Source organism: Penicillium alfredii, assembly GCF_028826965.1.
Source record: "Penicillium alfredii strain IBT 34128 chromosome Unknown utg000012l_segment0_segment0, whole genome shotgun sequence".
Classification (NCBI taxonomy): Eukaryota; Fungi; Ascomycota; class Eurotiomycetes; order Eurotiales; family Aspergillaceae; genus Penicillium; species Penicillium alfredii.
In genome coordinates, this window is record NW_026622709.1 from 1,549,809 (window position 1) to 1,574,439 (window position 24,631).

Sequence of the window (24,631 nt, forward strand, 5' to 3'; positions counted from 1 at the left end):
TTCCCCGTGGGTTACGCATACCCACTTTTCTCATGCGCCCCAGACCAGGCCCCCAATCCCCAGGCTGAATGCTCATCGGGTAGGCAGGGCACCATGAATGCGCTAGACCTGCTGGAAAAATGCTAATACCGGACCACAGGCTTCCATTGCATATTGATTCTGCCCCCAAAAACACACTGCAAAGGGGTTGCGTGATGGAAGTGCCGGATTGAGGGACTCCACGAGTCCCCAACACCAAAACCCGCAACTGGATTGCCGGCTCCACTTTAGAGGGGCCTATGACTGATGGCCGATGCATTGTTTCCGTACCAGGTTTGAATCCCTTCGAGTTCCCCGAGGGCTACCGAAAGATGCCGCTCTGGATGCCGTTCTGGGCCGATATAGCGGGCCCCTTTACCTGCTTCGGGCCAGGCCAAGCAATGGGGCCACGCCGAGGGCCGCTGGCACTTCTGCATGCAACTTCTACATTGACAGCCCTAATTGATTGAGAAAGCTGCTCCTGTCAAGACAGCATCTCAGCACATGCCAGTGCCCCGCGACTTGAGGAGTCGGAACTGTTGCCAACGCCCGGTCCGCATGGTTCCCCATCCAGAATACATGTACATTCTGTGACATGCGTGACGAGATTGACTTACATGAAAATTACTGGGACAGAAAAAAAAAAAAATAGCGCGGACAGACCCCGAACCACCCCCTGACCAAGTCGATGCCAGCTTGGGCAAGTCTTGCTTGTGAACCACTCCCACAGTGACGTCAAGAGGGGGCGAAAAGTACGTATCAGACCCGAGACTCGTTCATGCCTAGGAGCAGGCAGGTACAGCGGCCGGAGCGGCCTAAGAAGCCCAAGGCGCGGTCGATTACAGACGTGGCGCTCGGCGATCGGCAACCAAGCAGGGGGCCCCAAATCTTGTCTTGACCCGGAGGGTTACTTTGCGACAACTGCACAGATCGCAAAATCCATGTCCGTCAGATCCTTCGATCTGCAGAAAACATGCCCTGATCGTTTTGTCCCGTTTAGCATTCCAGAAAGATGGTACCGAAGCGTGTCAACATGTCAACCACACGGACAATAGTATCGCAATCCCTTGCAGACCCCGATTGTCCATGCGGTGTTTCGCATTCTTCGACCCCAAATTTCCCCATCCATCGAGACTGGGGAAAAAGCTTTTGACTGAGTTTTGGAGGGGTCCACCACGTCACATTGAAAGTGGACCGTCGTCTATTCTACAGTCTACACATGTCCGTCCGGAAACAACCACCACTACAGCCCCAGACTCGGTAGGCAAAATACGATCTGGCGCACATGGTCATGTCGCTGGGATCGGCATCTGACTCAAACAGCCACGCGAGCCTTGCGGGATGATTCTCCCAAGAAGAGATTGGGGGTTTTCAACTCAGTCTACTCACCTCTTATATACAGAACCAAAGCGGATCGAGAAAAAAACTTTGTTGGCACCACCCGCCCCACCCGGACATGCCGGATGGTTCGGGCTGTACCTGTCGCCCTGTGGAAGTTGCCTTACACGGCGATGTGGCTTGATCCGACCCTGGCACGCCAAGTCTGGCCCAGGCTCTCGCAACCCCTGAGGGATTGAAACTGGTTGCACTGGGTGTCGTCGGATTGCGAATTGCGCCGGCATAATACCTCACTTACAAATGGCATTTTTCGTGCACTCGAGGCCTTGTGCCGCGCGATAGTGTTTTCTGTGTCTTTGATCCGAACTGAATTTTGTACGCCCTTGTAGTTGACCACGTGAGCATTGAGGCCTCACGCATACATACACCGTTTGCAGAGAGTCATGTGACCATACCCCGCGATCGTATGATGAGTCAGCCGGCCATCATCATCCATGCTTCAAGTCACCAAAGCTTCAAGTCACTCACCTTGCAAACAATTCGATCGCGATGCCACCTGACCTGAACTCACTCCCTCCATCTCGTTCATCCTCCTCTTCTTCATCTCTCCCACACCGCAGCATCCCCCCTGCTTCACCGGGCACTGCACCAGTGACAGTGAACACCACCTCCCCTCGGCCTTCTCGCGGGTCCAGCATAGGACGACTATCGGTTTCCGAGCGACGCCGGTCAGCCGGGATGACTCTAAACCCGAACGAGTCCTCGGGCTCAGGTTCGGGAAATCCCGGCGACGTCCCGCTGTCCGACTACCGCTCATCCATTGGGCATGCATTCCGCACGGCCAGTCCGTCCAGCCACGGCAGCCCGGTCTTCCCGACTGCGGATCCGCATCACCACCGCGCACCTTCACTGGGAGAGCTCCACCAGGAGCTGGAGCAAGAGCAAGAAGCCCAAGTGGTGGGTCCCCCCCTTTTGTCATTGTTTTTACACTAGAACCCAATTTCATGAAGAAAAGCATATGCTAAACTTTGTCTCAACGGTAGAATCGGCTTCTGCAGATGATCCGCAGCCAACAGGCCCAGCTCCAGCAACTTCAAGGCCAGCAACAACACCAGAACCCCCAGGCTGCTCAATCAGCTTCTGGGACGGCTGTTGTCGATGATTTCGCCCCGTCGTCGGAACGATCCTCTTCATACTTGGCCTCAGTCCCTCTTCCTGCGGGGACGGGGGCTGGTAACCGACTATCCATCTCCTCGGTGTCGAACCGCCGGCCGTCACGGGCATCCAGCCAGGCGCCATCCCCAAACCTGCGCCCGTTCGATGCCACGCGAGGGACGGAGGGTGTAGAAGCATTTCCGGGGTTGCCACACAGTTCTTCTCGGCGAGGAAGTCGGGATGAAAGCGCATTTTACCAGGCGGAGGCGAGCATGCTGAGTCGAGAAAATCAGATGCTGCGTCAAAGAATTCGCGAATTAGGTAAGTGTCCAAATGGTACTTCTTATTTATTATTATTATTATTCTTCTTCTTCTTCTTCTTCTTTTCGGGGTCAATTATTCGCGCCATACTTGTCGGCGGAAGACTCCCCTCCGAAGTGGAGACCTTATGAGTTCTTTTTTATTTTTCATTTGGGCATCCCTGCTGACTCGACCACAGAACGTCAAATTGGAGACCTGACAAACTCCACACGACCCTCTGCTTCTCCAGCAACCGGATTAGGTCTGGTGTCCGGGCAAGAGGGGGCCGAAGCTGCGGGCCCACCTCCTGTGGGATCGACGCGAGATGGCAAAGAATGAAAACCCGCACGTTGCGAGCGTTTTTCGGCTGCCAGCCTCGCCCATTAGAGCGGTGATTGGCGTGCCCGGGCTTTCCTGTACATATCCCCCCACCATTCATTCATTTCATTGCAGTGTATTGATTGACACGATGGAAGCAGCAGCGAAGGTCACGTCCCAGACGAGCAGCCTTCTGCGCCCTCTTGGCATCTAGGCTGAAGGATCTCATACCTTGACACTTCCTCCTCATCTTGCTCGTCTTGACCCTTCACTCTGGGATCATCCTACAATGACTCGAGGGATGTGACTCCTAGAATTTTTCATGTTCTTTCTGCCTCGTGGACTTTGCCCTCCCCCTTTCTTGACTCGAGTTGTAGCCCGACGATATTAATCTCGCTGCCTTCTTTGTTGACTTGTTGGGGCTTAGGGATTCTGATCGCCTATTCAGGTTTCTAGGACATCAAGATGCGGTATTATGCTGTGGCAGTTCACAGTGCCCAGATTATGTGACGAGGTCCCAGTCCTAATGCAGATGTGTTGCAATGCCCATGCACAGAGGGAGAGTCGGTTCTGTATTCCATCTCATGTACTCATATGCGGGAACCAAAAACAATGCAAATAAGATCTTGTTTGTAGACAGAACTTCTTCTACTGTAACAAGCTACAAATTAAACCAAAAGTAAGAAAAGGAAACATGGAAGTTCATATTTCATACACAGCAGTAGCAGAGCAGAGCATGATAACACGGTAGAGTAACGTACAAGATCCTTCCAAGACAGACAATGGCAGAAAAGATATATTCATCTATCACAGGCGCTAGACCGTTCGAAACCCAACACAAAAAAAAAAAGAAAAGAAAAACCCCTGTCCAACCAGGAACAGAAGACAGAGGGAGAGAGAGAGAGAGAGAGAGACATAGACCCAATGCATGCAACAGAAAAGGGGAATAAGAGGACTACAGCTTGGCCTTCTCGACCTGGGCGGCCAGGTCAGGCATGAGGAGGTCGCGCAGTTCGGTGGCGGCCTCGTTCAGGAAGTAGCTCATGCGGTGGGCGCCGAGGCGCTTGCAGACGATGTTGAAGTTGAGACTAGGATGTTGTTAGTATAATAGAAAGCAAATGATAATAGCGAATAGGGGAGAAGGAGAGGAGTGAGAAGGGGGAAATACCTGTTCTCGTTGATCATGTAGGCAATACCGAAGCCATCGTCAATAACCTGGCTCCAGCCATAGCCATTGAAGTACTCAGAGCTGAGCTGGGAGGTGGAAAGATACCAAGAGCCAGAGTAGGCGTAGGCAGGGTCCTCGTACAGAGCGGGCAGTTTCTCGCCGGGTTGCAGCAGCTTCTTGAGACCGAATAGGTGGCGGTCAACACCGCGGGCATCGCTGGCCTCGAGCGTGTACTTGGTGTGCTGGGCGAGGGCGGCGCGGAAGAGCTTGACGACCTCCTCGCGGGACACGGCGGCGTCATGATGCGCGCGGCAGAAGGCCACGCTCTCGTCGGAGACGGTGCGCGTGGTCTCGGTGCGGCCCTCCTGGAACTTGCGTGTCGACGCCGACTCGTACGTCGGGCGGTTCTGGCCGTACATCTTGAAGTAGGCCAGCTGGATGACCATCTGCACGTATGCGTCAGGGCTGCACTTGAACTTCTTGATCAGGCCCTTGCCGTAGCCCTGGAAGGCCTGCACGACCAGCTCGTGCGAGGCAATCTGCTTGCGGTGGTACTGGGCCGCAACGTCGACGGCCTCGTTGGTCTCGTCGTTCAGATGGAAGTTCACTGCCTTGGGGTCGGGCAGCTGTGAGCGCACCGACTTCTCCGAAAGATCAATGCGCTTGTTGAAGATCAGGTCGTTGACGAAGTCGTTCAGCCGGTGGGTCGGCGTGCCGTCCATCATGCTGTGCTCGCCCATGAACCCGGCTGTGCCGTTGTCATTGACGATGAACTGCAGCGGCTTGTCGAACCAGCGGTTGCTACCATCGCCGTGCCAGTACTGGTGCGCGCGCTCCTCCAGGGTCACGGGCTTGGCGTCGTCCAGACAGATCAGGAACCCGGCCGACTCGATGTCGCGCAGCGCTTGCTCGTTGGCCGGGTCGGCAGCCACGAGCTTCTTGCGCGCGGCAGTCCAGTGATCGCGGTCCGCCACGGTCAACACGCCGACCGGCGGCGAGGGCTGGGCGATCTCATAAATGCGCTGGTACTGCTTCTCCAGCTCCGACACGTTCAGCTGTTGCCCGTCCACGACGAGTGGCACCTTGAAGAACTGGTTCTTGCGCACGGCAATGATGTGCTGGTTCTCCTGCGCGGCAAACTTGCGCGGGAAGTCCTCACCGTCGGAGGGAATGCGACAGCAGTTGAACATGTACTCGTACGAGCTCATGGCCATGGGCTGGCCGCGCATGTATTCCGGCTCCAGTGACCCGTCATCAACCTGGCGCTTGAACTCCAGCGCAGATGAGGTAATCGCCGCAGCACGCTTGGCCGGGTTGCGACGCTCGCGATCGTCGCGGTAGGAATAGAAGTACGAGACGTAGGGAATGACGGGGTCGCGGTAGCCTAGGTAGGCGGCCTGGTTCCACCACTCGGCCAGCCAATTCTTGATCTTAGGGTCGGCGGCGCGCGCCTGCAGTCGCTTCTGCAGCGTCTCACCTTGGCCGCCGGGCTGAATGAACGCCTCAACGGCGTTCTTGGTGCGCTCGTACTCGGCCTCGGAGACCAGCGGGTGGACGGATTTCAAGTACCGGCGGCCGGTCTCCTCGAGCGGCGGCACCGGCAGGCGCGGCAGCGAGTCTTCAAACCGGAGCATCTTCCCCTTGGAGAGATCCTCCTTGTATCCTGGGGTCACGCGAATCAGCACTGTGGGCGCGAGTCGGAGGGGTTCCGTGCTGGGTCTCTCCCAGATACATGTGACAACTCACCCTCTGGGACTGAAGATGCTTTTCGACTGGGGGCCATGGCGGGAGACTGTAGAGAGTAGGTCAGAACTATTCATCCTGTGCCCTTTCCGTACTATGCATCTTTTTGGCAATGGAAGCGGCCGTTTCTTACCGAGCGGGCAAGCAGAGAGTGTGTCGGAGGGAGCCGGGGCCGGGACAGGGTGGAGAGACGGCTTCGCGCAGAGGCAGTGAACATCGCCTCTCGAAATCAGAAAAACACTTTTGGGAGAGGAAGAAGAGAGAAATTGCGAAAGACGAAGGGAGACAGGAGCAGACATTAAGAAAGGACCGAGCTACGTTGAGCCTCGGTTGGAGGGGGCGATGTAATTTACGTGTTACCGTCGGTCCCGTCCGAGGATTGATTCCCGTGGGGAAACGCAGGACACCGACACTTTGGCGATGGGCTGATCTTGGGATATTGTAGTTAAAAGTACTCTAGTGAAAATTCGAGACTTTTGCTAGAGTTCTCACTCTATTTCAGACACATCGTTCTCTTTTCTAGCTAGAGCTCGCCCTGCCATCCCCGGGCATCCACACTGGTAATACCAATACCGACTCCAGATCCACCCGGCCAGTGAGCCTCGGTTGATGTGAGCAGGTGGACTACGGTGCGATGGGTAGCGGCTACGGCTCGGGATCAGGCTAGAGTTGGGACGCGGTGGCTGAGGGAGACATCCCGAGAAGTCTTGTGGTTCGCCCAGGTATACACTACCTAGTGTAACAGGTGTAAGTGCATGGGTCCTGGACAGGGCTGATCACCAAAATGCGGGGAGAGCTTCAACCGTCTACGAAGTAACAGTCTACTGAATAGTTCAAATGGTCATACTTCGGTAGCAGTAGATAACAGCAAATGGACAACCAGACAACCAATGCCAATACAATTGAGAACCATTCAAGACATGCTTTCCCCGCAGACGTCATTTCCCTTCACCCGCGCCCGCTGGTCCGAACAAAATACACAAAAGTCGCTCTTTGATATCGACAGCCCAAAAACCAGGATTTAGATCATAGAGAATAAATGGTAGATTAATAGGAATAAAGGATGCTAAAATGAGAGGGAAAAGTGAGAGAGAAACCAAAGTGCCAGAGAACTATGACACCGGTTGCACGGCCGCTGGCTGGTTGGGGCCGTTGATCGTCCGGGGAACCTGCACCCCGTTGCGCCGTAGCTCGTCCGTTTTGGCCATCGCGGCGCCCGTGCAGATCCGCCCCGTCTGCATCAACGTGCGCAGACGTTTACGGCGAGCCTGGCCGCTGCGCTCTTCGCCACGGCCGACCCCTTCGTCCACCCAGTCCACGCGCTGCACTTTGAAGCTCATGCCATCGTGGCGCCCATCAAACTTCCGGGACCGCAGGCCAAACATCACGGTGGAATCGTACCGCTCCAGGCGCGGCAATACCAAAAGAGTGATGTGCAAGTCCTGGTCGGGCAGAGGGACGGGCGGCAGGCGGGGCCCTTCGGACTTGGAAGCGTCTGTGCTGGGTGGCGGGGCGTGCTGATAGGTGTCTTTGATCTCCAGATCCAACATGGATTCATCGACCTCTTCGCCCCAGGATCCGCGAATAAACCCGGAGTGAATGGCTGCAGCAACCGGGTCCGAGTCGTCCGTGTACACACCAGTGCCCCAGAGGGCTCGCCGCACGCAGATTTCTTCGCGCCGGTTGGGGGTGATGCGGAACCGTGGCACACGGACTGTGAACGTGCAGTTCTCCCGCCGTTCCAAGTGTGGGAGAGGCTGCGGGGTGCTGGTGTATCCAAACTTGGCACTCTCCAATGAGGCCTTGCCCGTGGGGACGTCAATGCGGGGGGTGTATAGCGTCGATCCAAGGTGATGTCGTGGCAGGTGGGCCACACTGGAGAGAATTGGATCGAGATTCACCGTAGTTCGCGGCTCCCGCATGGGAGAGGCGACTGCCATGGCAGCTGGTCGCGGGGCATGATGGTGGTGATGGTGATGGTGGTGATGATGGTGTCCAGCCTCAGCTGGGGTAGAGGTTTGATGGAAGAAGTTCGTAGAGACGGGACGATGCAAGGCGCTGAGAGCAGCAGCTTCTTCTTCCGCTTTGTGGCGATGATGGTGGTGGCTGCATGAAAGAGTTAGCGTGTCCATACCAAAGAAGAAAATTTGCGTGAAGTGCGTACTGGTGATGGTGGTGATGGGCATGCCGAGCGCGCCGGGTTCCTCGTCCTGATAACCCTGCTCGAAGGTCTGCGGCTTCAAGCTCCAGTTGGGCCTCCTCATCCCGGGATTTTCTCGATCGCCGTCCACCAGCGGCAGAAGTCGGCCGAGGAATCCTGGCCTCATCCATCGTCTCCCCATTCAGAGAGCGACCAGTGAAGCTATCACGCTTGAATGGGCTAGCATTTAATGGCGTAGGCGGTCCGCTGCCGGCCGAGGATGCCGTCACACCACCAACGCCGCTCCCAATTCCCGAAAACACTCGGCCCAGTTCATTCTTGATACCAGATTCACCCGTCGGCCCAATGAATGGAGCCTGCGCGCCCTGGACTGCCTGCGGAATCGGCGACGCACGGCCACCACGTTTGCCCTCTGCGCCGACGGCCAACAGATTCCGATGCTGAAGAAGCTCATCACTTCCTTTGCGCCGCCCATCATCGGTTGCAGAGACAAGGCCGAACGAAGTTGGCCCTGCCCCAAGGCTCGTCGCTGGGGTGGAGCCGAGACGAGGGTGAGTTTGAGGTTTGCCGAGATAGGATGCTTCGTGAGGCAACGTAGGCTGACTGTGCCGAGATTGTAGAGATGGTGGTTGCCGGCCACCACCAGGTTGAGATCCCAATGATTTTGTATAGCTTTGAATCGCCCCGAAGCCAAACCCGGACCCAGACTCCGGTGCTGGGAAGCGTTTGCTCTCGGGTGATGGCGGGTAGGAGCGGCCGTGCTCCCATGTCGAGGCACTCGAGTGTCGCTCGAGCGGGTCTCGTTCTCCATAGTGTGCACCATAGCGCGGGGCCTTGATGTCGGATGAGCGATCCCGGTCACGATGCGCCGGGTCCTCTGAACGTCGATCTCCAAAGATATTACCAAAGCGGCCGTGATGCGAATCCAGACCCATGTATGAAGAAGATGCCGACCGCGGGCCTGCCTCGAACGATCGATCTGGTGCCCCGGTCGGTTGGGAAAGAGGACTGTAGCCAGGTGGTCGTGTCAGGGCTTCGGCATGGGGCGGCTGGCTGCTCGGACGAGCAATGGGCCCACTAAGACTCGTGCGTCGTGGTTCAGTATACGGCAGCTCTGCAGACGAGATATGGGGCGAGGGATGCGTAGAATGCGGTTTGTCCGGAAAATGCGAGGCCGACGCGCGCGACAGGCCCCCAAACTTGGAGGGCTCTCCTCCTGCCAGACTCGACCCTCCACCCGACCCAGATCGATAGGGCCGACCCATCTGGGGCCTAGAAAACGACTTTTCCGGGGTATGTGATCGGCGGAAGAGGGAGTGTTCTAGTGGGGAGGGTCGTGTCGGGGCTGTCGGCGGTGACATTGCGGCAGGTGTGGTCGACGGAGGCGCATTCCCAAAAGTCGAGGATGCCGAGGGACGCGTGAAAAAGGACGAACCTGACTCTCGCGCTGGCCGTTCCGGATCTGAACCTAGCATGGCGGAGATCGACATGCTAGTTCCCGGACGGTGAGCCTGGCCACTGGACACATCGCGTGATGGCGCTGCTGCAGGCGCGTTTGCGGATTGCGCCCGCAACGAGTACGAGCGTGGAGGGGATGGCGGCGGCATTTGGCGGTTCCCAAACGAAGGAGGTGCGGAGTGTTCGTGGGGTGCTGTACCGCGAGGGTGATCGAGTTAGCGCGATGATTTTGACAGGTGAATTTGTGGTTTCCCCCCGAGGATGAATGCCATCCACTGGGGCGGATTCCGTGCATGTGCAAAATGGGGGCAGGGGACTTACCAGGAAACACAGGACTTCCTGACGTACGACGCGCCGGGTCGTGTTGGGAGGTATGGTTCATGTCGCGCAAGGAACCCAAGAGCCCGACATCTGCAAGAGGGTGAGCTCAAATTGCGGAAGAAAGGGAAGGCCGGGGGAACAGCGAGAACCCGTGACTCCGGAAGCTCGACGGCTAGTCCCAGATAGGCCTAGCGTGGGGTGCCTGATCCAGACTAGCGCTCCCGAGCTGTCCAGTGGATCCGCGCTGGGGCTCGGGGCAAACATAAACACCCCGGAGTGGTGCGTGAATGCCCCCAAGAATAAACTCAAGCATTGTGGGACAGACGCGAGAAGATAATCAAAGGAGTGGGACTCGAGCCACGGGGCAAGCCCGATCCTTTATTCCTCCTGAATCCGGGGTGCCCGTCACGCAGAAACGCGGGGGTGATAAAACAAAACAAAGCAAAGCAAAGCAAACAAAACAAAAGGCAGATCCACTTACTTTCTCGGTCAGGATGTGGTTGCGAGTGGTTTCTGCGATGCGAGTGTGAATGGTGTCTCATTTCCAAACTCCCATGGCGACGGTGCTGGGGCGCATATTGGCTCCGGGGCGGCGAATGGGATGCGCTGGCAGTTGGGCCCCGGAAAGAAGAATGCGGCGCACGCGAGGTCCCCCACTGATGGGCGCGCACAGAGGCAGGGGAGATGGTGGAGGTAGAATTGGGCGACAGGTACCCATAGCGGGTCGTGAAATGAGCCTTGTCGGCTTCAGGTCGACTGCGCGGTTCATGGCCGACGAGAGACGCACCATATGGCCTCGTTGGATCGGTGCGAGAGTCGTGAGAAGCCCCCAGGGGCGATGGACGGGGCGGATAAGACGACTGGTGTAAGCGCCGAGAATAGTCCATGGTGAACGTGTTTCCTCGGGAGGTCCTCAGGGAGTGCTGGAGCTTCCACAGAGAAAAAATCAAGGACCCGAACACTTGGCGGATGAGATATACTAAAAGGTCTGGAATAGAATAGCGGTGGAAAATGCAATGCAAGAGAAGAAAAAAGCTGTGGGGATCAGCGGTTGATCGTGCGACCCATACGTCGGAGTTAAGGCCGAGGACGGAGGGAGTGCGGCGATGGGGCGAAAGCGAAATGAAAGTCGAGCAAGTCAACCACGATGACCACGATGCCACGGTCGACAATCTTCCAGCTCACTGACTTCTGAGGGTGAGGAACCGAGGTGGTCTGGTTGGGGGAGAAAAAACGGTGAGTGATGACGGCGTACCTTAGTGTGATGGGGCCAGGGCCAAGACTTAATCTTGCATCTGGAGGCACCTTGTCGATGTAGACTTGCTTTTTCTTTTTCTTTTTCTTTTTCTTTTTTTTTTTTTTTTTTTAATTGAGATCAATAATATATATTGGACTTAAAGATGCTGGATTACAAGGAAAAAGTTATGTTTACCTGAAGGTGCCTGATCTATAACAAGACATACCTAACGGCATTGACAGTATTTACAGGGAATACGCAGGCATGCCCGATGACGATGATCGCTCTATGCAACCACGCGAGCTCATATGTTTATTCATCCCGTACATGCATAAATTGTACAAACTTGATCAGCATTCTCGATTGGCAAAACATGTCACATTGGGTATCATTCAAAGCAGCAAACTATACAAAACACCGAGGCTATACAGGGAGGCTCTTGTATGGTCAAGGACACAAGCCCAAAATTGGATAATAACAAGAGCAGTCGGGTTCATAGGGCTCACGGAGATCTGAGCCCCAACAAGTCACGCAACGCGGTGGGGTGGTCTCTGGGACAATCTGGCAATCAGCGCCAACAGAAAAGAGTGAGCAGAGTCACCCATAAGCGAGTCGACGCCCAACTACCGGGCTTTCTCTGATTCGGAGCCGGTCCCAGGCTGCAGCTCGCCATCCTGCAGCCCAACGTCCCGGGCTCCCCGACAGCCGGCAGACGACAGTGAGAGAGCGTTGGGCCGGACATCGGAAGCTGGGAAAGTGCATGCAGCGAGTGGGTTGCGAGGGTTGAGATGCGAGATCAAAGATTCAGATGGCAGGACGTGATCCGCGGCGAATGGAAGCGCTCGCAGAAAATGGACTACAGCGCTACCGAGGCATAAAGGCATTAGAGGGGAGACACCAGACACCAAATGAAGATTGATCGCGGGGGACGACAACTCACAAACAGGCCAAGAGAAGACATCCGGCGCGGAGCAAGCTCGCCTTCCAGCGTTTTCGAAGTGACTGGCCCCATTCGCCTAGGAATGGCAGCAGTCCCGGGATACACTCGGTCGGGTACGAGCGCAGTGGATGGTCGTCTAGCAACCAGGGGTCGTACTCATATTGAGTGGGATATGGATGTGCTGCGGGAGCCTGGGACAGTGCCATGTCTGCGGTTGAACCCTCAGGGAGAGGGATATCCTGGGAGGGTCATCTTATAAGGCTGGACAGCTGGGCGATGGCGTGCAGGTGAGAAAAGCACGCAATCTTAATTGGCGATGACATCGGATGATTCACATGACCTTCTCCCAACCCAGCAAGGAGGAGGGCCCTGCAGAGGAGAAAATCTGCGAGATGTCGGTCTGGGGGTTCCAGGAATGCAGTTCCTCGTGGGTTGGCGACTTTCTTGTCCACGGGTCCACGGGTGTCTTGATGGATCTGACGATTCAGCTCTGCCAAGCCCATGAGCACGCGACCAGTTTCTACATACAATCACTTGCTCTGTTGATTTGTGTTCTTCACTGGAATTGTGGCCGCAAAATAGAAACTGGGTATATAATTGACTTCATGAGACTCGAAAAGAGTATCAGTTTATTCTGGCCGAAATATATGATGAAGAGTCATCACGGCCGGGCTTGCAAACTCCCCAATGTAGGAACATTCTCCAATGCTTGGTTACGCGAACTATCCAACCGAGCCTGCGTAGTTTGAAATAGCCGCGGTAATCCAGTGTCCATAAACTCGGTCCCTGCGACTATCATCTTGGCCAGGCCTTCAGCTGCGAGGAAGATTTGTGGCATTCCATGTCCCGTAAACCCTGCAAGTATAAATTGACCATCGTGTCCAGGAACCCGGCCAATATGGGGGAAGCCATCTGAAGAATATCCCATGACTGTGAAAGAATTACATGTGAGCTCAATACTTCCAACGTTGGCCGCGCAGGGGTAATCTGTATATGGAGAATGACATACTTCCCGTCCAGACTCGGTCGGTATATGCATGGCTATCCTCCCACCCCACAAAATTGCGCTGCATATACCCATCGAAGTATTGCGCGGCACGTTGCAAGACTACACTGTCGTCGCTGACATTATACCAGCTCTCCAGTTGGTTAATAATAGGCGGCCGAGCACCGCCGACAATAATACTACCGTCAGCCCGAGGGATCAGATAGTCATAGTCCCAGCCGTTCCGGCGCAGAGTATATGTCTTCTCCAGACGAGGCCTCATAGGTCCAGGAGGAACAATGATTCGACTACATGTTCCTCGAACCGGGATGATCTTCTCTTGGTATTGAGGTGCCAGGGCAGAGGTGTAGGCGTTTGTTGCTAGCACGACGACTTTGGCGACAATGGCTCCGCGAGATGTATTCACTTGCCAGTGATGACTAGAAGTGGAGCTGGTAGACCGTGAGACCCCAGAGACAGCCGTATGGGTTTGGAGATTGACACCGCGTGAGATGGCTTTCTCTAACAGATGGAGTACAAATTTGTAGGGCCATACATGTCCGGCATCGTAGGTGAAACAGCCCACGGCACCTTTGACTCCAGAGAACTGTACAGATTCTGTGAGTTGTTTTTGAAGCCGATTCATTCCAAAGAAAGAGAGACCACCACTTACCTTTTGCGCATTACCGCCGTCGATATATTGCGCTTGCTTCGTGGGTTCAAGCCCACTGGCGACCAATCGATCATACCCGTCTTTGAGCTTATCGGAATAACCTTGGTCTAACTGGACATCCACAGCCTTTGTGACCGTGTAATCACAAGCAATCTTCTCCTTCTCGACAAAGTCCTTGATTGAATGGACATGCCTGGCCTCGAAAGCAGCCACTTCGGCAGCTGCCTCAACACCATGCTCAGCCGCAATTCCCGAGATCCCATTGTATAGATCGGGTTTCATATGTCCTCCTATATATGCCAACCATCAGCCTAGTGATTGCTTTGCAACACAAGCAAGGGGCTTACCATTCCTTCCCGTAGCACCCGAACAGGCCTGGCGAGCCTCAAGAATCACAATGGAGGGCGGCTGCGATGTGAACGGTATCTGCTCGAGGATGTGGTGCACGACTGATGCCCCCGCATATCCGGCTCCAATGACGACGATATCGCTCTGCTCGGGGATAGACTCGCTCGATCGATGGCTGTCCAGGGAATGAGGCTCTGTCCGCCAGAATGATGTCACTCCATTGCGGACTGGGAAAGGCTTTGGCATTTTTTCCTTGCTTGGACGGGGTTTTTTTATCGAGAAATGGTGTTTTGTTTGGATTGGAGATCGAGTGTCTCGACGATGTTGGGACCGGTGGGGTTTCGGGTATCTCCCGGACCGGCCCCAAAGAGATAGGAGATGAGGTTTTATTGTTGGCATAGTAATCGAGAGCAAAATTCATGGATTATTAGGGGGCCTCTAGAATTTATCTGGTGTATTTTAAGTAAAGCGAGCAATTCCACCTCGTATCATCTTTATGCTCTCTAGCCACAAGGGCAAGATGTAAACAAGACCTCTCCATTCAGATATATGAATGAATCTATTTTCAATCAAAGCAACATTCAATCAGATGCCTGGATAGCAATAATTCTATCTACCATAGCCGGCAGAGTATCCTCGATCACATCCATCTCGCCGAATAGCTCCTGCAGCGGTTCCTTCTCCAACACCGTACAGTATGCGCCTTTAAACCTACCCAGTAACAAAAACGTTAGCCCAGTCTCCAACATATATCATAAATAGTGCAACGAAGACAGTTATACCCAGTCCTCCTTGCAGCAGACACATCCCACATATGCGCCGCCGCAAACCACGGCGGCTTCCCCTCGTTCTTTGCCAGCAGCCGCTCCAGCAAGGGGCGATACGCCGCAGGTTCCGGCTTGCCCACGCCGTCCGAGTCACACGAAAGCAGATTCTCAGACGACAGCTCAATACCAGCGGTCTGGAAATAAGCACCTACGCGAGTTCGATCCCCCGCCGTAAACGCCCAGACCGTGAACCCGGCATCGCGCAGTTTCTGTACACACTCGACGGCACCGGGGCGCATGGTCAGGGAATCAAATCCTTGCATGATCAACTCAAGGTCCTCGGACGAGGCAAACGCACGCGGCTCGGCAATACCCGCCATCCATAGCACGCGGTAGAAGACGGCGCGGGAGACCTCTGCGAAGATTGTGTATTTGCCTGAGAGGCTGAGGTTCGTGTATTCGCGCTCGGCGGTATCTATCCAGGCGTTTCCCAATAACTGAGGCTTGATGCCCTCAGCGCGCAGACGGTCGCCGAGCTGGGTGTCGATGGCGGCGAAGACTTGGTCGTAAGAGACTAGGGTTCCCACGACGTCGAAAACAACGTTCTTCGACGAGGCCATGTTGTGTATGTTGAGTAAGATATTTCTTCTTGAGTTAGATGTCTGGTTCTCAGTCCACCCCGACAGTGTCTTCACAAGGCGGAGACTTGTCAGAGGAAAGTGGCTGTTGGTACCCCCGCTTGTATTTCTAATCAAGTCCATGACACAGTCACCTCCTCTTCGACGCGGATCCTTGCATTGAGATCTGCCATGCTCTCCCTGCTTTCTTGAATATGCAACAGACGGACTGGCCAGGTGGGGAAAGTTGTCAGCCCGACCTCGTCGCCATGGAGTATACCTCTTCTCTCTCGTCGAGACATGCCTCGCTCTAGATACCGCATCCCAGATATGCCACCTCCGGGCCCATATTCTTCTGTGTGCGGTCTATACTTTCGAGGTGCGAGAGCCTCCCACCACCGACGGAAGAGGGGTGAAACAGTTGGCAGGCATGCACATACAATCCCGATGAAGGGCTCGACGCAGGACCAGACGAAGACTGGGGCTATGGTCCAGGAGGGATCGCTGGAATGGAGGTTCCTGGCTAGCATTACCACGCGGACGATGCCAGCAACGCAGACACTAAATCAATCACATTAGCATTCTGGGGGTTCTACGGTTAGGGTTTAGTGGCTGTTCACTTACAAACTGCCAAGCAGCAGGATACCAGTCACCGCCAGTCTCTGGCTCTTGGGCATTTGCAATTTCCAGATAATTGGAGCTGGCACACACAGGATCAACGCGTCGATCAGGACAGAGGCAATTCCGCTGGCGAAGAGGAATTCCGAGACGTCGATACAAGTGCCGCTGGCTTGGGGGTTGATATAGTGCTCCCAGCAAAAGGGAAAAGGGCGACAAGCAGCTGCAATGGTGATTACGACAGCGACGAAATAACCCAGTATAAAGAACATGGCAGCGTATAGCGAATAACGGAGGTTGAAGATGCGGCGGTAAAACAGGACGATCGAGGTCTTGGTGCATGTCACGGTGCTTGCGTAGATTATGACTTGCGCGAACAGGAGTTTCCAGACGACAGTAAAGTCATCGTGCGTGAGGGCTTGTTGGTGCCATCCGTTTTTGTATCGAGTGCCTACGCTTGTTGTTTAATACTGCTCCGGGAGAATTCCAGGATTGTCAGGTTGTCCTTACTGATAATGACACAAATACCAGACCCATACGCAGAGAACTAGAGAATGCGATGAGTGGATCGTTCTAAACAATCCTTTGAAATAGACTCACCAACGCAGCAGAAATAAAACAATCATCTAGCCCAAATTGGGCCTGCGATGTTTTGAGCCGCGTATACACCCGTAGCAACACCGCCAAGGGGCCGACAACCATTAGTGCTATGACTGCCCCCAGCATCTGAGATTTCTGATTCTCAGAGAGATCAACGCCAGGAGGAGACGGACCAAAGTCTCCAGGGGCCGACATTATGGAGGGCACATTTTGCGGCGGATCTCGGGGTCCAAAGGGGAATATAAGAGCGCAGATATTACTGTCGACCTGGTCTGGAAGGGACCCCATATTGGGCTAATGTTTTAGTGGACACTGACATCGGCGACGATCCACGGTTGAGGATGGGACTATCATATTAAGTCAGTTCCAATCCACGACTAGATGGATGTGTCAATCGTGCCTATTGTGTGAAAATAGGTGTATGAGCGATCGCCACAGCTACAATAGATCCCTGGATTCTATACAAAATCGCAGCATGGATAACTCAGCCCATCTAGCTGCAAGGCTGTATAGATCTAGTGGGTTATTAATAGAATGGCAGATCTGACTTGCTATGTTTAAGGCTGTCACACCCGGCTTGCCAAGCCTATCTATGGCTTCGATTATTTGAGGGTATTCAAAAGTTGTTGAGTCCTCCTAACTGTGCAATATATCGATACACCTCGCTACCGGAAATTCTGGGAAAATCAAGAGAAATAATCAATCTACCGGGTATACAATCTGCAAATATTACCCGTTCCATGGATGATGTCCCCAAGGGGTGGCATCGAGACTTGGCGTGTGGGGCTGGTTTCATCTATACAAGGCAGTGGGTAGCCTCATTGCTGTCGTGTGCTCTGGATGGACAGGGAACTATTTCCAAGTGCCTGTGATATTATTCAATGCTAGCGTGCTTTGAAAATATTAGTTTTGCATATCCTCAAATGGAAGCGAGATGACAGAACTCTTCAAATGTTAGACTGGTTTTGCCTTAGGGCTAGTTCTGTTCTCCTGGAAGCCCAGCGAATATTTACTAACAAGCATCAAGAATATAAAGCTTGTGGACCCCGCTTCTTTTCTTTAACCTTCTATAGAAAGATATCGTTAATTCTATGCAAGAAGTCTAAAATCCGGCTACGGTTTACTAAAAATACCGGCTCGATAAAAGAACTTCCAAAGGCTCCTTGTCAAAGTCCAGTTCTTCCACGTCTTCCACCGGGAACAGAATACGCTTTGAAAGTCGCTCCTTGAGCTTTGTAGGTGCAGCGCGCCGAAGTTCAGAGGCTGATAAGGGTTGCATGCAGAGAATGCCGCACGCGAAGCAGTAGATTTGTGAATCTCGAGAGTCTCCAGATAGGAAGGGAGCCATACTTGTGGCTTGCGAGAAAGAAGCAAGTGCCGAACTTGGGGGATCTTGTAATTGGGTGGTTTATGTATAAATCAGAGATCATCATAATGAGCCTTTGACTTCAGGCCTGAAAACGAATTGAGTATTGTCTCAACAGCGATGTCATCATGAGACTGTGACTTTCCCCTGAAACCAAACACGCTTTAATTCATCTAACGCTAAATACTCATGATTTTATACGAACACTATCACGGTCCCGGTGTCTGCGCTCGCTCCCCCAAGCCCATCAACCCACCCGCTAGCCCATTCATCCGGCGATCCAGCAGATCCTCCTCACTACCCAGCGATGTAATGCTCCGGCCACGCGGCCGCACCTCCACAGGACTCTCTGGGAAGCTGTTGGTATCATCTGGCAAGAACGGGTCGACGTGGGATTCCCAATGTGAAAGTGTGGAGAGGAAGCCATTCTCAGTCTTTCCCAGGTGCTTCCCCGGATGAGCTGGGAATCCCGTAAATTGAGACGACTCAATCGATGATCGCGACCTCCTACGCCCAGGACGAGTTTCCGATGGCGCGGGTGGGTGCTGCTCGTTACGCGTCATGGGCGCAAGCTTGCTGCGGCTCATCTCCAGAGGCCGGTCTTCGTCACCAGACGACTCACCCGTCGAACGGCGGTGATGGTTTCGTTGACGACCCAGGGTATTCGGATTGTGGTTAGCGAGGGCCGCCCATTTCCGGGAATCATTCATCGCTAGTCCATGCGGCAGCTGAGTGAGATTTGCCTCGGAACTGCGCAGCTCGGCTTCGTCGAACAGCGACTCGAGCCATCGGGCGCTACGGTCGATGTATTTCCAGGCTTCGGGGAAAAAGCCGGCCATTTGCATGAACCCGTGCGATACCCCCGGGATCAGGGAGATGTCGATGTGGTCTTTCTCGTGGAACTTGCGCCGCGACTTCTCGAGTCCTAGTTCCTGGCGCTCGCGGAACTGGTGCTGCTTCGCTTGGCGTAGTCTGCCCGCGAAGATTACTGTGTCGTCGACTAGTGGGTCGCGTTCGCCGGTCATGATGTACGTCTTGGGGAATCGTGCGAGCAAAGCGTCTGGTGCCAGGACGGGGGAGAGGTAAAAGTCTGTGTTGAAGTCTGGGCGATGGTGTGGCCCGATGTATAGGATGATCATGGCTCGCATCATCTCGGGGGTGAGAATCCGGTCGTGCACATAGGAGATCATCGAGGAGACGGCCAGTCTGGTTTGGAGTGGCTTCACTTGTTGCTCTACTGCGGCAGCTACTTGAGCAGACGTTCCATGCTCATTGTTGACTGTCTTCTCAAGTGACTTGGCAGCTTCGGTTGCCACATCGGCCTTTTTGACGTCTTGTTCATTTTTCGGAGATATGGCCGTCAGGTCCTCAACCGAATGGCCGGGCAATGTGAAGGGGGTTAGTTTCTTGTATTGATCCTGTTTTCGTTGCAGCACGCTGCGGTTAGTCTGGCGGAAGCTCTTATCCTGGATCAGCGACATCTGCTCATCGGTCATCCAGCTCTCGACCCGCATGTTTAATGCCGGATAGGCGAGAACCAAGCCATCAGGCCGCGGGAGAACATCAGCACCTCGCCAGCCTTGTGCCATGGCCGACTGCAGTACCATCAAGACCATACCCACGGCCAGATTGCCGCCGGCGCTCTCGCCTGTAACCAGGATTCGAGGACGAATCAACCCACCCAGGCCTAGACAGCGCCCCGCCGTGGTGATGATGCTATGGTACACATCATAGCACTCGTGCAGGGCGTAGGGATACGCATACTCGGGCGCTTTCTTATAATCGATGCTCAGTATCGGGACTTTCATGTGCTTTGCCCAGGCCAGCAGCTTGTCCTCTGAGTTCCGCGGGCCCATAGCCACGAAACCACCGCCGGGAATGTCTAAGACCACACAGGTCTGTTCGCGCAACGCGCTCAAGGGCCCATCAAAGTAGAGCCATGCATGCACGGGATCCGTGTGAACCGACAGCGGCGGACGGGGGATACGAATAGCGCGCGGCGGGAACCGGGTCAGACGCGGACGAAGCAAGCTGGCCAGCGCCCACAGATACGGCGAGGTCGCCTTATTCCAGGAAATGCGCAGATGCTCGAGTGTCAACGTGGCTCGCACCCGCCGCACCTTCTCGTCCGCCTGCTCCGCCGCAATCAGGTAGTAGACCGTGAAGACTAGCGATGCCAAATCGCGCAGCCACTTGGGCTTGATCTTCATGGCGGTCCAGAACCCGGCATCCAGCCCCGTGGTAATCCACGTCGCGCGAAAGAAGGATCGCGAGTAGAGGTTTGCCAAGGGCTCGGGGCATTCCAAGCCGACGATTTTGGCAAAGTTGCGGCTCACGTACAGCCATAGGAAGATCATTACTGTGGTCTGCCATGTTGTTAACCTGTTGCTGAGGCGGGAGGAGAGGGATCGGAGGAGCGGCGGGCCATGTTTGTTGGCTCTGTGAGGTGTCAGCTACCATGGTACCATACAGTAGATGGATTACTTGACGAAGTTGAATATATCCCGAGGGTGCTGTCAAGGGCATACCGCAGAAGATAGAGTGACCAAAATGAGACAACAGCGAAGACTTGGATCTTGCGAAAGCGGGTGGAGGGTCGTCCCAGAACATGGTCTGAGAGTGTCAGCGATGGCTGCTGACGGGGGAGTAGAGGCATACCGATCATTTCCACGCACGAGATTGTGTCACCGATCGCACTATCAGTCGAGGACTCTAATAATAAACAATAAATAGCAATAAACAATCATAAGTTACAAGCAAAAAAAGAAAAAAGAAAAAAAGATCAGCTTCACATGAACAATCATGTGAAGGGCCTTTCACATGTCAATGACATCAGGGAAGATCGAAGTATTCAACTATTCAACTATTCAACTATACAACTACACAATATGATATCTTCAATATTATAAAGTATTCAAGTGTATATTGGAGATCAAAGGGTATCAGAATCATCAGAAATGTATTCAAAGCAAGGTCTACGCCTGGCGACAGTACTCCCGTCCATGCCCAACCTGCCAGTTGCACAGCCAAACCTCCCATCCCATACTCAAAAGCCCAGCAATACAAATTCCGGCCGAGTCGCTGACCGTTGTAGCACTCAGCGAGAACTCGCGCTCCTCGGGTGGCACGCGGTCGCCAATCTCCGCGAACGTGTTGACATACACCAGGCCGCCGAGCAGACCCTCCCAGAAGATAATCCCAAATACAATCCAAACGCTCGGAAGAAAATCGAAAAGCGCATGCAGGGTCAAGACAACTAGATTGACCACCTGTAGCAGGCTCGGCAGATAGAGATTGTGGGTGCGGAAGAACGGGGTCGACGAGCGTGAGATGAATACCCCGACCTGGTAGATAGCGTTGTATACCGGATAGAAGGAGCGGAAGTGCTCGAATGGGGTTTCTTTCAGGGGGAAGAGCAATGTCGGCGCTACGCCTTGGTTGATCACGTACTCTGCGACGTATACCAGCACCAGGGGGAACATACTACGGGCCAGTCAGCACTCAAGGGGACAGTCTGACAGGGCACCAGAAAGGAGATGCAACTCACAAAGGAATGAGGAGTCCCCGGATCTGCTCCAGCTTCACCCAGACCTGGTCCCACGATAATCCGTGGCTGGCAGGGGCCGCTTTAATAGGAGTAGTGGAGTGAATCAACAGCCCGTCGCCTTCTCCATGACGCAGCTCGCGGACTTCGCCATCCAATCCATCTTCCTCAATCTGCTCACCTCGCTCAAGAGCCTGATAACTGTCTCCCGCAGACTGGGCCGACTGCAATGGCTCTCTCGGCAGCACCACAAAGAAGCTGACCACCATAGCGAGCGGCAAGCACGCCGACGCCAAAAGAGTGCCATGCACCGAGAACCCCAAGGCCGAGGTGGCCAGCGCATAAGCACCTGCACCAACCAAGCCAGCAGCCCCAGTGCCACTACCCCACGCGGCCAGACTGAATGGGCCATAGTAATGGGTGAGCCCGACGAAGCTCAGCTCGCCACCGCCGCTGGAAAAACTCGCCAAGATGATACCCGCCATCTTGGAGGAGATCGTACCTCCGTCAGTGTAGCTGGGGCTCATGGCCACGACGAACATGCCGACGGTGGAGAGAAACACGAAGATGACGACGCGCATCCAGTACGGGACCAGGTGGATGAAATACGGGGCGATCAGTTTGGTCGCGAACGACGGCACGACATCGGCCAGGAGAACGGCGCCTTTGGGGACATTGGGACCGACTAGATCTAGAGCTGCGGAGAGGAGGATGACGTAGAGGACGTTATTGACGAGGCCTGCGCGCTGTTAGTTCCTCATTTGGGGGAGTTCACCCCGCGCCCGCGCTGCGCCGGGGAGCTCACGCACCGAATAGCCAGAAGGCGACGCAGACCCGCGGGTCTGCCTCGCGGAAAGCCCCCGCCAGTCGCTCGCAGATGCGAGTCCACAGGGAAGAGTCTCTCTCAGGAGAGAACGTGCGCGCGCCCTCGGTGGACTCGGAGGGAGGCATTCATTCGGTGAGTGCGATGGGTTCGAATGGGCGCGTTGGGGGGGGGGGGGGGGAGGGTATCAACTACACACAGGAGAGAATCAAGAATCTCGGACAACGTGAAAATCTATGACATTCTAGTCAACGAGAAAAGGAGATGCTGACAGTCGACTGTCGCAAGTCAAGAGGAAAAGAGGACAGCAACTTTGGCCCCACGGATCCACCGGCGGGCCGCCTTGGCTCGTTCCGCATGCGACCAGTTACTCTTCCAGGACACTTTTTTTTTTTCTATCGCCCTATACATAACCCGAATCAGAATGGTATATCACAAAAGGTCGTAGGCATTCATGTCAAATCATTTCTATGGCTGGAAAACCGACTGGAAGGCCTGCTCCAGGATCTTCATGCCCGACTGGATCTGGTCCTCGGTGATAGTCAACGGAGGAACAAAGCGGAGGCAGCCATCACCAGCCGTGATGATGAGCAGACCTCGCTCACGAGCTGCGGTGATCAGGTCGCCGGCCTTCGAGGTGAATTCAGGGCCGAGCTGAACGCCAAGGATCAGGCCGCGACCACGCACCTCGGAGATGACTCCGGGGAACTTCTTCTGCAGCGCCTCAAATCCAGAGACGAACTGAGCAGACTTGGCCTTGACTGACTCCTGGAGCTCCGGCGAGGCGAGACGCTCAACGATGTGGTGAGCAACACGGCAGGCCAGCGGGTTGCCGCCAAAGGTCGTGCCGTGGTCGCCTGTCTTGATGTGCGAGGCGACAGTCTTGCCAGACACAATCGTTGCGCCAATGGGGATGCCATTGCCCAACGCCTTGGCGGTAGTCAGGATATCGGGGTGGGCAGCCTCGCCGGACGCCGGGGCCAGAGAGGGATGTCCATGAGCCCAGAAGGTGCCGGTGCGGGACAGGCCACACTGGATCTCGTCAAAGACCAAGACGGCCCCGACCTCGTCACAGCGCTTGCGCAGAGCAGCCAGGAACTCGGGCGTGGCGACGTTGACACCACCCTCGCCCTGGATAGGCTCGACGATCACACCACAGGTGTTTTCAGTGACCAGTGTCTGCAGCTGCTCGATATCATTGTAGTTGCCGTACTTGCAGCCCGGGATCATCGGCGCAAACGGGGTCTGGTATTTGGGGTTGGGCGTGGCCGACAGCGCGCCCATCGTGCGGCCATGGAATGAGTTGTGGAACGAGACGAGCTCGTGCTTGGCGCCCGAGGGGTCCAGAGAGCGACCGACCTTGCGGGCGAATTTGATGGCAGCTTCGTTGGCTTCGGTTCCCGAGTTGGAGATAAACACTTGCGCCGCATCGCGCATGGCACCGGACTTGTGAGTCAGATCGATCAACGACTGGCTGAGCGCACCGGTCCAAGGGTTGTGGTAGAGATTCGAGGCATGGATGAGGGTCTCCGCCTATGGAATAGAAGTCGCAGTTAGCAATTGCCCAGAAGGGACTCCCCGATATTATGTTTCTCACCTGTTCCGCCACGATCTGGGCGACCTCCGCGTCGCAGTGACCCAAAGAGTTGACCGCAATTCCGGCCGTGAAATCCAGATACCGCCGGTTCTCCATATCCCACAGGTAGCATCCCTGGCCCTTCATCATCATGGGAGCCGGGCGAACGTAGGTCGGAACCATGTACGGCGCTCGTTCGTTGATGAAGGACATGGTGAGCGAATCCGGCGAGGGGTCGGGGTTGGGTAGAGTAGCCTCCTTCTGTAAAATATCAACATGGGCAATGCTTTCTTGACTCAATTGTAGTTCTTGACCGTACCTGTGTCCGAGCCTTCACATCCTGGGATGCGTTTGACGCAAATCGTCGCTGGAGCGGTGACTCAACGGCAGAGACCAGCTTGCCCGCGCGAGGGAAGCGGCGCGCAGCCACTCGAAGGGCAGACATCGCAGTATAGAGGAAATTGAAAAAGCAAATCTGCCAATTGGTTCACCACGGTGGAGGATCCAACAGAAAACTGATGGGATTGAGCTCGGGAGAAAAAAGGCGATATCGGGAT

At 54.8% G+C, this 24,631-nt stretch overlaps 9 protein-coding genes across 9 annotated transcripts; 1 reads left to right on the forward strand and 8 right to left on the reverse strand.

Annotated features, from left to right (window-relative positions):
• Window positions 1-1,905: 1,905 nt before the first annotated feature.
• On the forward strand, window positions 1,906-3,150 carry NUU61_010119 (uncharacterized protein; the record flags this gene model as incomplete). The annotated part of the gene is made up of 3 exons (XM_056660644.1): window positions 1,906-2,313; window positions 2,400-2,832; window positions 3,011-3,150. 3 exons carry the CDS (start codon window positions 1,906-1,908, stop codon window positions 3,148-3,150), a joined length of 981 nt encoding a protein of 326 aa, XP_056507142.1.
• Window positions 3,151-4,084: 934 nt separating this feature from the next.
• Window positions 4,085-6,080, reverse strand: NUU61_010120 (carnitine O-acetyltransferase CAT2; the record flags this gene model as incomplete). The annotated part of the gene is made up of 3 exons (XM_056660645.1): window positions 4,085-4,217; window positions 4,298-5,981; window positions 6,044-6,080. 3 exons carry the CDS (start codon window positions 6,078-6,080, stop codon window positions 4,085-4,087), a joined length of 1,854 nt encoding a protein of 617 aa, XP_056507143.1.
• Window positions 6,081-7,152: 1,072 nt separating this feature from the next.
• Window positions 7,153-10,867, reverse strand: NUU61_010121 (uncharacterized protein; the record flags this gene model as incomplete). Its single annotated transcript, XM_056660646.1, has 4 exons — window positions 7,153-8,146; window positions 8,205-9,852; window positions 9,981-10,070; window positions 10,462-10,867. 4 exons carry the CDS (start codon window positions 10,865-10,867, stop codon window positions 7,153-7,155), a joined length of 3,138 nt encoding a protein of 1,045 aa, XP_056507144.1.
• Window positions 10,868-11,840: 973 nt separating this feature from the next.
• Window positions 11,841-12,363, reverse strand: NUU61_010122 (uncharacterized protein; the record flags this gene model as incomplete). The annotated part of the gene is made up of 2 exons (XM_056660647.1): window positions 11,841-12,081; window positions 12,158-12,363. The coding sequence occupies 2 exons, from the start codon at window positions 12,361-12,363 to the stop codon at window positions 11,841-11,843; spliced, it is 447 nt and encodes a 148-aa protein (XP_056507145.1).
• Window positions 12,364-12,818: 455 nt separating this feature from the next.
• Window positions 12,819-14,409, reverse strand: NUU61_010123 (NAD(P)/FAD-dependent oxidoreductase; the record flags this gene model as incomplete). The annotated part of the gene is made up of 4 exons (XM_056660648.1): window positions 12,819-13,087; window positions 13,167-13,749; window positions 13,816-14,105; window positions 14,163-14,409. 4 exons carry the CDS (start codon window positions 14,407-14,409, stop codon window positions 12,819-12,821), a joined length of 1,389 nt encoding a protein of 462 aa, XP_056507146.1.
• A 335-nt stretch (window positions 14,410-14,744) lies between these two features.
• NUU61_010124 (putative 2-haloalkanoic acid dehalogenase) lies at window positions 14,745-15,550 on the reverse strand (the record flags this gene model as incomplete). Its single annotated transcript, XM_056660649.1, has 2 exons — window positions 14,745-14,874; window positions 14,946-15,550. The coding sequence occupies 2 exons, from the start codon at window positions 15,548-15,550 to the stop codon at window positions 14,745-14,747; spliced, it is 735 nt and encodes a 244-aa protein (XP_056507147.1).
• Window positions 15,551-15,681: 131 nt separating this feature from the next.
• NUU61_010125 (uncharacterized protein) lies at window positions 15,682-17,053 on the reverse strand (the record flags this gene model as incomplete). Its single annotated transcript, XM_056660650.1, has 4 exons — window positions 15,682-16,108; window positions 16,172-16,616; window positions 16,676-16,712; window positions 16,766-17,053. 4 exons carry the CDS (start codon window positions 17,051-17,053, stop codon window positions 15,682-15,684), a joined length of 1,197 nt encoding a protein of 398 aa, XP_056507148.1.
• Window positions 17,054-18,340: 1,287 nt separating this feature from the next.
• Window positions 18,341-22,626, reverse strand: NUU61_010126 (uncharacterized protein; the record flags this gene model as incomplete). Its single annotated transcript, XM_056660651.1, has 6 exons — window positions 18,341-20,570; window positions 20,660-20,744; window positions 20,790-20,843; window positions 21,178-21,614; window positions 21,679-22,414; window positions 22,485-22,626. 6 exons carry the CDS (start codon window positions 22,624-22,626, stop codon window positions 18,341-18,343), a joined length of 3,684 nt encoding a protein of 1,227 aa, XP_056507149.1.
• Window positions 22,627-22,966: 340 nt separating this feature from the next.
• Window positions 22,967-24,519, reverse strand: NUU61_010127 (acetylornithine transaminase; the record flags this gene model as incomplete). Its single annotated transcript, XM_056660652.1, has 3 exons — window positions 22,967-24,031; window positions 24,096-24,335; window positions 24,394-24,519. 3 exons carry the CDS (start codon window positions 24,517-24,519, stop codon window positions 22,967-22,969), a joined length of 1,431 nt encoding a protein of 476 aa, XP_056507150.1.
• Window positions 24,520-24,631: the final 112 nt, after the last annotated feature.